Here is a 9,015-nt window from a genome sequence, read left to right as displayed (position 1 = left end):
ACTTTTTTTTAGTCGCACTCCCGCTACCCGCTACTTTTTAATATAAATTGAAAAAAATGCTTGTTTTTTTGCAATACTGGCGTGGTCAAGCAGCTATATTATCGGCTTGGTTGCAAAGTTTCGGTCTTTTCTAGCTGACGTCAACTTCTTCGGCGAATATCTCCGTGTGATGAAGCTTATCTGCCAGGCTTTAGACATTCTCCAGGGCGAGTCCAAGGCATATTACGGAGTCTTGCTTCCAACCATCACAATTTGCGGGAAGAAGTTGACCGAGATCAGTGATCTTGTGACCTGTGAGGAGTTTAAAGTAAAAGTCCTTGAAGGGGTGAAGAAACGATTCAACAAGTGCTTCAACAACATGAAATGCGTTATGGCATCATGTCTTCATCTCTCCTTCAAGACGTCATGGCTACAATTTCTGCACTACGTTTCCACGAATGATGCTGACGCACTGCGAGAAAAAGTCAAGACAAATGTAATTCGACTGTTGCGGGAGACATCAAGCCAGGTTGATACCGATAAGAGTGACACCAACACTAGTCATGACTCCGAGGATGTATTTTTGGAGTGTTTGCGCCATCCCATGAAACGTCGGTGCAGAAGGAAGCAACAATTGTGGACGCCTTTCTTTCGGACAAGAGCAAGTCCTTGAGCTTTTCGAATACCGAGTTAAATTAAAACATCTGTTTATTAAATGCAGCACCCCCATTCCTTCCAGTGCTGCGATGGAGAGACTTTTCTCTGTTGGAAAAGATGTGCTTAAGTGAAACCAGGCAGGACTTAGTGACTCTCATTTTGAAATGCTTGTGTTTTTAAAAGATGCGTAACAATAAATTTCCCTTAGAATGTGTTTTCTATAACGACGTTAAAATGACAGTGTAAACGAATGATAACATTCGTTTTCAAGGTCATTTTTGCGTCACTAGGGACTTGAATGTTTCTTAGTGTCATTTTAGACAAAAGTAGCGGAAGAAGTAGCGGTAGCGCGCGCTACTTTGGCCCAAGTAGCGGATGCCCACGTCTGGCCATTTGCATCTTCATGGCAAATGTATGTGAACATGGCTTTTCTGTTTTGACTGAAATTAAAAGCTGTAAACGAGAGAGACTGCTTGGAATTGACGATGAAATTCGGGTATATGTTTGTCAACAATGCAACCTCGTTTCAGTCGAAGCTTATATTGGTATAAACAAGCACATCCATCGCATTGACACGTGAACATAATTTTTTTTGAAGTGCAACTTTTCTTCTTTTGTAAGTGTGCCGCGTGCGTTTTATATTTTTTTCTAATGTGTCACAAGCTGAAAAAGTTTGAGAACCACTGGATTAAAGGCTGCTGAAATACAGTGAACACCCAAAAAAATGGTCACAGTAATGTAGGCTATGCCACTGTATACATTATTACAAACACACTAGGCTTGCAGTTTGTTCAATATTGGCTTCAAAAGTTACTTTAAAATAAATTGATATGATAATACTGTATAGTCACTGTACAAATCAAGTATGTGTTTGAAACTTTCTAAAAATGTAAACACCCAAAAAATGATCACCGTATACTACTGAACATATACATACTGTAGCCTACATATTGGCTGTGGCTATATTTACACTATATAGTGTGATATTAGCCTCAATAGTGTTGCCAGATAAGGAATTATGTCCTAAGTTGAGAAAAGTTTAAACTAAAGCTGTTAAAAACAAAAACTTGTGTTTTGGAATTTTTTTTTAATCCTGGGCAAAGATCAAAACCCTAATCTTATTCCTAACTCTAGTCTAACCCTTACCTTAACCCTTCTTAACTTTAATCCTAACTCTGGCAACACCTGATTATAACCATGGCAACAAGTGTGGAAAAATAGCCACTTCCATAAATATTACTAATGTAAGACAAACACAAGGAAATTACCAGTACGGTAATATTTTATATAAAAAAATGCCGTTTACTGTCGTGTAAGCGGATGTAAGCTAATATATATGCCCAATCTTTACTGGTTCACTATCAGCTTAGCATAGTAGCATAGCCTACTCCACACCTGTTGATCAATGACCCATTTGTGTCAGTTGCTATCATCTGCTCAGCACAACTGACAAATTAAACATCTCTACGTCTTCAACTAGCTGGTTAGTCTATAGAGCATACCGTACATGGGAAGTCAAAATGAAAAACAGTACAAGCCAGAATTTTTCTTGGCTTAAGCTATGCAAACTAACAATCCTAAGGCATCAAAATGACTATGAAGGTGGCCTAGTTCACAAAAATCAGCTTTAAATGTGATATAAAGAGATACTATCAACCAGGGTGACTTTGTTCAAAATCGACACTTTTTGTTTTATAAATTAAAAACTACAACTGATTGAAGTTCGAAATCTTCCTCACTATAACACTTGTGGTCTCACCTATCCAATCACATATATTGCTTATTTCCATAGCTACTGAACGAAACGCGCTATCCTTTGGTTAGTGTGTGAACAAAGTAACCTCGCAAACGGGGTGACTTTGTTCACACTGCAAAACTGCATCTCTGAAATTTTTCTGGTAAATTAGTAGGATGAAACTTTCTTTTGTAAACACCTGAGCTGTTACCGTACTATAATTTCGGTATCTCTCGTGTACCAGGCTAACTAGGCTATTGTATGGTATGATATAATAAAAAACAAATGGGACCTTTTTGTCTATGTTTCTCGGCAGTCGATAATGCTTTCAAGCAACGTCAAGTGGCAAAAGCAACTGTTACATAACAATAGCCTGAAGCTCATTTTCCGCTGGATGATTTTCTGCGACTGGATGACGTCACATAATCTAAATAGTCAGTGAAAATTTAAACTTTGATCACAAATATTCAGTCGACTGTCAAAATGCGAAAGATACCTTTATGAAAACTTCAGTTGTCTACATGCCTGACATATGCAGACAGCACAGTTGTAGGTTACACCGGGATAAAACAAGGATAATAGCTGCATTTCACTGGAGATCAAATTTTTAACGCCTCTCGCCTGGACTCCTTTGAGTTGTCTTTTCAGCGTTGCCCAAAGGATGCGTCGCATAGCTGCTTGTATAGTTTGAGTCGAGACCTAAACTACAAGGATTAAATCATAAACGCAGTAGCGTTGATAAGGTCCAGGAGGTACTTTTGGGGTAGGGCCCGGAACCTTCAAGTGACCCGGAAACATAAAAAAACCACAGGGTATTCTTTGGATGCAGTGCGTTTTTCTTACAAATATCTTGACTTGGTACCCAAGGACAGGGCCGGATTAAGACGAAACTGGGCCTGATGCTGCAGCGCAAAAACAGGCCTATTTTTTCTAGGCATTGGTACATATGCATTCGAAAATCTGACTCCACCGTACACGCGTATTCAGACCGACCAAAGAGCCTTTATTGCTTTCGACGCAGTCAGCCAAATTTTAATGAACATGAACAATAATAACGACGTGTTATCGTAAAAACTCGAGAGTAACATCAGGCTATGTAACACCAACACAATTCAATACCAATATTGCCTGAAAAGCGGAGTTAATGAAGAAAAGGCTAATCCAGATCAACTTAACGTTGGCATATTGTCAATGCTGCGCTAGTGCTGCTTACTTATACTACTGTTTTTCGAGCCTTAGCAAGCGCGAAATCTTCGATCATGTCAGTGCAGTCAAGGCTGCTCAGCACCTCATGTTCAATGCTCATAAGCGCCAGCATGTTTAGCCTTTCCTCCCTCATCGAGGACCGCAGCTTTCCTTTGACTATTCCCAGTTTTGAGAAGCTCCGCTCGCCGGAGGCATTAGACACCATCAAGCACAGATAGATGCGCAAAGCAATCTCGACGTTTGGAAATGTTTGAGAAAGGTTCAACGACGACAAAAGCTTGTACATGGCAAGCTCTGCTGACTCGTTCACACTCACCGATTTCTGGGTGCGCATAAATGCAGCAAACTGTATGAGCTCAGCCACCAGCGTGTCTTCCAAGTCATCTGGATACGAGGAAACGAGATTTTGAGCTTTATTCTCGATCTGCTTTATGCTCAATGACGTTAGCTCCGAAAGAAATCCGAATGTTGTAGATATATCCTCATACGCCTTCATTCGCTTTTCCAGTTCAGCTAACAGTCTGTCGATCATGACCAGATATATATGGGTTTTGAATGTTTCCCTAGGGGTGAGGTTTTCTTCGTTTGCAGCTCCTTCATCAGGCATTCGCTTTCGCTTACGGCCTCGACGTTCTTCAGCCTTGTATTCGCCGTGAGGAACCTTTTCGATCGCCATCTGCTCATACACGTCAAATCTGTCCCGTGCAAATTGAATCGTGTCGACCAGTGATTCCAATAAACTAGTTGCCGTATTCAGACTGACTGTAGGGTCTTGGAGGCTAATGCTCGTACTGTTGAGACGGCATAGGATATCGTTCCAGGCAGTCGCCATAACTGCTGTCTCAAGTTCGTCCATCCTGCGCGAAAATCCGTCGGCCTGGTTTCTCGTATCGGCCTTCTGCTCCTTATCTGCCGCAAGCTCATCCAGGACTTCTTGAATGCTCTTCCACCCTTCTACTAGCGCTTTGACAGCATCTGCACGTTCACACCATCGGGTTCCAGACAAACCTTTGAGCGTTAATGTGCAGCGATTCTTCAGTTTCTGCCAGCGATATGTCGATTCAGACAGGAAAACGTATAGTCCATTGACAAAATGAAAAAACCTGGTACAGCCAGCGCAGCTATTAACAGCCTGGTCTCCTACCAGGTTTAAACTGTGGTTGCAGCATGGAATAAAAGCAGCATATTTACATTCTCGCTTCACAATTGCCTGGACACCGTTGTACCGTCCTGACATGTTTGACGCATTGTCATACGACTGGCCTCTGCAGTTAGTAACATCCAAGCCATTTTCCTTCAGAATAGGAAAATGGCGGGTAGTGAAAATCCGGGTAGTGAACAATCGTCACGGCCCTAATGTTTGGTGTGCTCCCAAATTCTGCCAAATGACGTTATGAAACCTTCTAAAGTTGTTCGTCACTTTCATTCAAAGCACAACAATCTTGAAGGCAAGCCACTTGAATATTTTGGACGAATATTCTCTGATATAAACGATTAAAAAAAGCAAATGAAAAGATGACGACTACCGAAAAATCCTTTCTTCATGAATCCTATCTAGTTTCTCTACGAATAGTTAAAACCAAAAAAAGCATACACGATTGGGGAAGAGTTAATAAAGCCGTGCATCTTATCTGCGGCTGAAGTAATGAAGGGCCCTGAAACAGCTCGAAAAGTGTTATAATTTTTCATCTTAAATAAGTAGTCTATGCCAAAATCTTGCTTTATCTTACGTGCCTAGGCGTAACACTGTGCCTAGGCGTGCGAAAGTCGGACTACAAATTTCATAATAAGAATTATTTGTGGGTTAATTAAGCAAAGGAAAACTGTTCAGCGTCCGGAAAATTCACGTCTGTTTTCTTCTGGGCCTATTTCAGGAATGGGCCTAATGCTGCAGCATCAATAGCATCCACCTTAATCCTGCACTGCTCAAGGATCTTATTGCCGTTGGTAGGCCTTCCGGGCCAAAAATATTCTCTCAACGGCCATGCATCAACGTAATTGATTAACGTTTGTAGGCTACAGGGTTGTATCTACGTTGATAACATTTGGCTACTGATCAGAGGTCTGGTAGTTTTTCTAGACTCTATCGTGTCAACAGAAACACGCGAGATCTACCAGCTTTTCGATGAGATATGATAATCGACCTTCACTCTTTTTAATTTTGCTTGCTTTGAACTTAGGCTATGCAGTTTTCTAGTGGATTTCAACACTTTGTCTTTTTTGATAGGCCTATCACTGCTGACCTATTTTGTGTAGGCTACCCTACAGCAACATGCTACCCTACTATAAGCTTGCACTCTTGCAAAAACTATTTCGACACAACCAAGTCTATAGCCTAGTAGGCTTTCGAAGCAGCTCGAGAATATTCCACTCGATTTTACCACATAAGCTGCGCTGCATAACTGCATAGTAGCCTATGCCTATGGCCAACCCGTCTTTAGATTGTTGGTTATAGATTATGTAAGATCAAGCCCTTGGGCAATATTTAAACTTTCAAAGATTACATAAGGTTGCATACAACTTTCAGGACAAACTAGATTATTTTTAAAAAAAGAGCAAAACTCAAAAGCAAAACTCAGCATAACGTTCCCAGTCAGCAAAGGTTCGTGGGGCCCACTTGGGCTGCATATGAATTACCCACACTGTATTGCGTGGGCCCCAGTACCTATGTGTCCACGGTTTGCAGAAATGTCCCAAGTGGGCAGCCCACCATGAAACCATTATTAAAATGTAAACCGCCGTCGCATTGTATCGTTGTATATATTCAATTTTTATGATTATTGCACTTTAATATAGCATAATGGACCGGTGCAAACGTATATTTTATAATTTTTCATCATGGTGGGTAGCCCACTTCATGCCCACAGAAAGCCCAGAAAGTTTATTTCAAGAAATGAAAATAAATTCCCAGATACATTTTCATGATATGATAACATTATTAAGATAAATTCAATAAAAGATATCGGGAATCGGTTGTAAAGAAAAAAATATGAAGTAGGCCGCGCACTTGGGGCCTAATCGGAAACATCAGATAAACCAACCTTAAGCCCACAAGCCCACGAATGCCCATGGAAATCCCACGTGGGCCCCACGAACCCTTGCTGACTGGGTTTATTAGGCTAACTGTAGGCTAGTCCTAAATTACAGAATCTTTAGGACATAATATTAGGTTAAACTAGTTCACTATAGTTAGAGAAAGGGAAACTCATCTGAAGCAATAATGGATCGCTACATTATTTCTGTATCCTACTGTATTATTTAAGCATTATCATTTGCCTAGCTGTTGCATTTCGACAAAAAAATTAAATAAATTAATAATTAATAAATAAAATTAAAATAAATAAATAAATTCTCTGGGTATAATTGAATTTCCGTAAGATAATGATGTTGTTTTTGCTAGTTTGTTTTAGTCATTGTTTTCATGTCGTCAAGTTATAACCAGGGTTACAAGTCGATATTGAAAAAAGTAGGGGATAAATCGATATCAATAGTCAAACAAAAAAGTAGAGAAATGTCCGATTTCGATAGCCTCACAAAAAAGTAGAGAAATATCTGATTTCGATAGCTTCCTAAAAAAGTAGAGAAATATCCGATTTCAATAGCTATAGCAATAAAAAATTGTCAATAGCAATAAAAAGCCATAAACGATATTGGCGAAAAAAAGAAAAGACTTGGTCGTAATCGATATTGAAAAAATAGAGAATAGCGCAGGGGTTCCCAACCGGTGGTACGCGTACCACTAGTGGTACGCGGGAGCTTTTCAGGTGGTACGCGAGCAGCTCTCCGTTGCATGCGATATGTACTATGTAGGCTAGTAGTATTGTCAAATAAAGTGAATGGTGTCTGTGACGAAACTATTACGTGTGCAATGTGTTCTGTGCAATTGCAGAATTGCGTTTATTCTGATGTTGGTTTTTCGACGTGTAGTGGCTGAATCCTGAACAGCATTACATTTTTGTCTAAATATTTGAAAATGTCGAAGCGAAAGTATAGCGCAGATTATATTAAGTATGGCTTCATTGCTATTCAACATCGTGGAGATAGCTTACCTCAGTGCGTGATTTGTATGAAAACCCTTTCAAATGAAGCTTTGAAACCAAGTTTGCGGCATCTTGAGTCCAATCATGCAGATAAGATGAATCGAGATAAGAGTTATTTTGAGCGACTTGGGGAGAACGTGAAGCGACAGTGCATGGATCACACAGGCCAGTTTTACCTAAATAATGCCGGAATTGTGAAGGCATCCTATGAAGTATCTCTTCTGGTGGCCCAAAACAAAAAAGCTCATGTCATTGCGGAGTCACTTGTTTTGTCAGCAGCAAAGATATTAGTCAGAAATTTGATTGGAGAAGATTCAGTGGCAAAGTTAGATAGTGTATCGCTTTCTAACAATACTGTGAAACGACGCATCGAGGAAATGTCAATTGATATCACTGACCAAGTGATTGCAGGAGTAGGAGATTCGAAGTTTGGATTTGCCTTACAACTTAATGAATCCACAGATGTCACAAACTGCTGCCAACTGCTTGTCTACGTCCGCTTTGCACAGAACGATGCTGTAAAAACGGAATTATTGTTGAATCATGAGGTGTCAACTACATCAAAAGGAAAAGATATTTTCAACTTTTTGGATAATTTTTTCAAGGAAAATGAACTGGATTGGGGAAATTTTGTCGGATATACGACAGATGGGGCTCCTTCTATGCTCGGTAGAAAGTCTGGATTTCAAGCCCATGTCAAAGCTGTGTCACCTCGCGTCATAAGTGTTCACTGTTTCATACACAAGTTTGCTCGTTGCACAAAGGTTCTTCCTGCAAAGTTGTTGATGTGCTTGAACACTGAACAGGGTAGTCAAAATCGTAATTTTGTTAAAACATCAGCTTTAAATACTCGATTGTTTAAGGTTCTTTGTGAAGATCTCGGCTCAGACCACACTTATCTCCTCTATCACACAGAAGTGCGCTGGCTCTCTTGAAGAAATACAATTAAGCGTCTTTTTGAAATGAGGAATGAATTACTTTTATTTTTCCAACAGAAAGACCATGAATTTCAAAACGATCAGGAGGACGAGGAATTCATTGCAAGATTGGCTTATTTGTCAGATATATTTGAAGCTTTCAATCATTTAAATCTGTCATTTCAAGGGCAAAACTTCACGATCGTAGACTTTGTTTCAAAACTGGGAGCTTTTATCCGAAAGATGGAATTATGGAGGAAAAAGGTGGAAAACAAGCGCTATGGTATGTTTAAATTTTTGTCAGCCCTTGAAATGGAAATCAGTGATGACTTTTCCAGAGAAATTACCCAGCACATCTCGCTGCTAACTGCTGAATTGCAGCATTACTTTCCAGATACCACAAGCTGCCCATACATCACAGATCCTTTCTCAGTGGACCCAGCCGACCTACATGTCGGTACAGGGGAACAAGAAGAACTGA

At 40.1% G+C, this 9,015-nt stretch overlaps 2 protein-coding genes across 2 annotated transcripts; one reads left to right on the top strand and one right to left on the bottom strand.

Annotated features, from left to right (window-relative positions):
• Window positions 1-3,584: 3,584 nt before the first annotated feature.
• Window positions 3,585-4,814, bottom strand: LOC145786157 (uncharacterized). Its single transcript, XM_082597808.1, has one exon. It carries the CDS (start codon window positions 4,812-4,814, stop codon window positions 3,585-3,587), a length of 1,230 nt encoding a protein of 409 aa, XP_082453934.1.
• Window positions 4,815-7,550: 2,736 nt separating this feature from the next.
• Window positions 7,551-9,015, top strand: LOC145786156 (zinc finger BED domain-containing protein 5-like). Its single transcript, XM_082597807.1, has 3 exons — window positions 7,551-8,534; window positions 8,613-8,798; window positions 8,929-9,015. The coding sequence occupies exons 1-3, from the start codon at window positions 7,551-7,553 to the stop codon at window positions 9,013-9,015; spliced, it is 1,257 nt and encodes a 418-aa protein (XP_082453933.1).

Source organism: Aplidium turbinatum, chromosome 17, assembly GCF_918807975.1.
Source record: "Aplidium turbinatum chromosome 17, kaAplTurb1.1, whole genome shotgun sequence".
Classification (NCBI taxonomy): domain Eukaryota; kingdom Metazoa; phylum Chordata; class Ascidiacea; order Aplousobranchia; family Polyclinidae; genus Aplidium; species Aplidium turbinatum.
The sequence above is the reverse complement of the archived record's forward strand: the minus strand, read 5'-3'. Positions and strand labels throughout refer to the sequence as shown.

What these genes read in the sequence shown, in the direction of transcription:
- LOC145786157 (XM_082597808.1), bottom strand. Translation starts at nt 4,814, where the DNA reads ATGTCAGGACGGTACAACGGTGTCCAGGCAATTGTGAAGCGAGAATGT.
- LOC145786156 (XM_082597807.1), top strand. Translation starts at nt 7,551, where the DNA reads ATGTCGAAGCGAAAGTATAGCGCAGATTATATTAAGTATGGCTTCATT. An exon ending in ATCTCCTCTATCACACAGAA is followed by an intron (nt 8,535 to 8,612) that starts GTGCGCTGGCTC and finishes TTTTTCCAACAG; the next exon opens with AAAGACCATGAATTTCAAAA. An exon ending in TGGAATTATGGAGGAAAAAG is followed by an intron (nt 8,799 to 8,928) that starts GTGGAAAACAAG and finishes ATTACTTTCCAG; the next exon opens with ATACCACAAGCTGCCCATAC.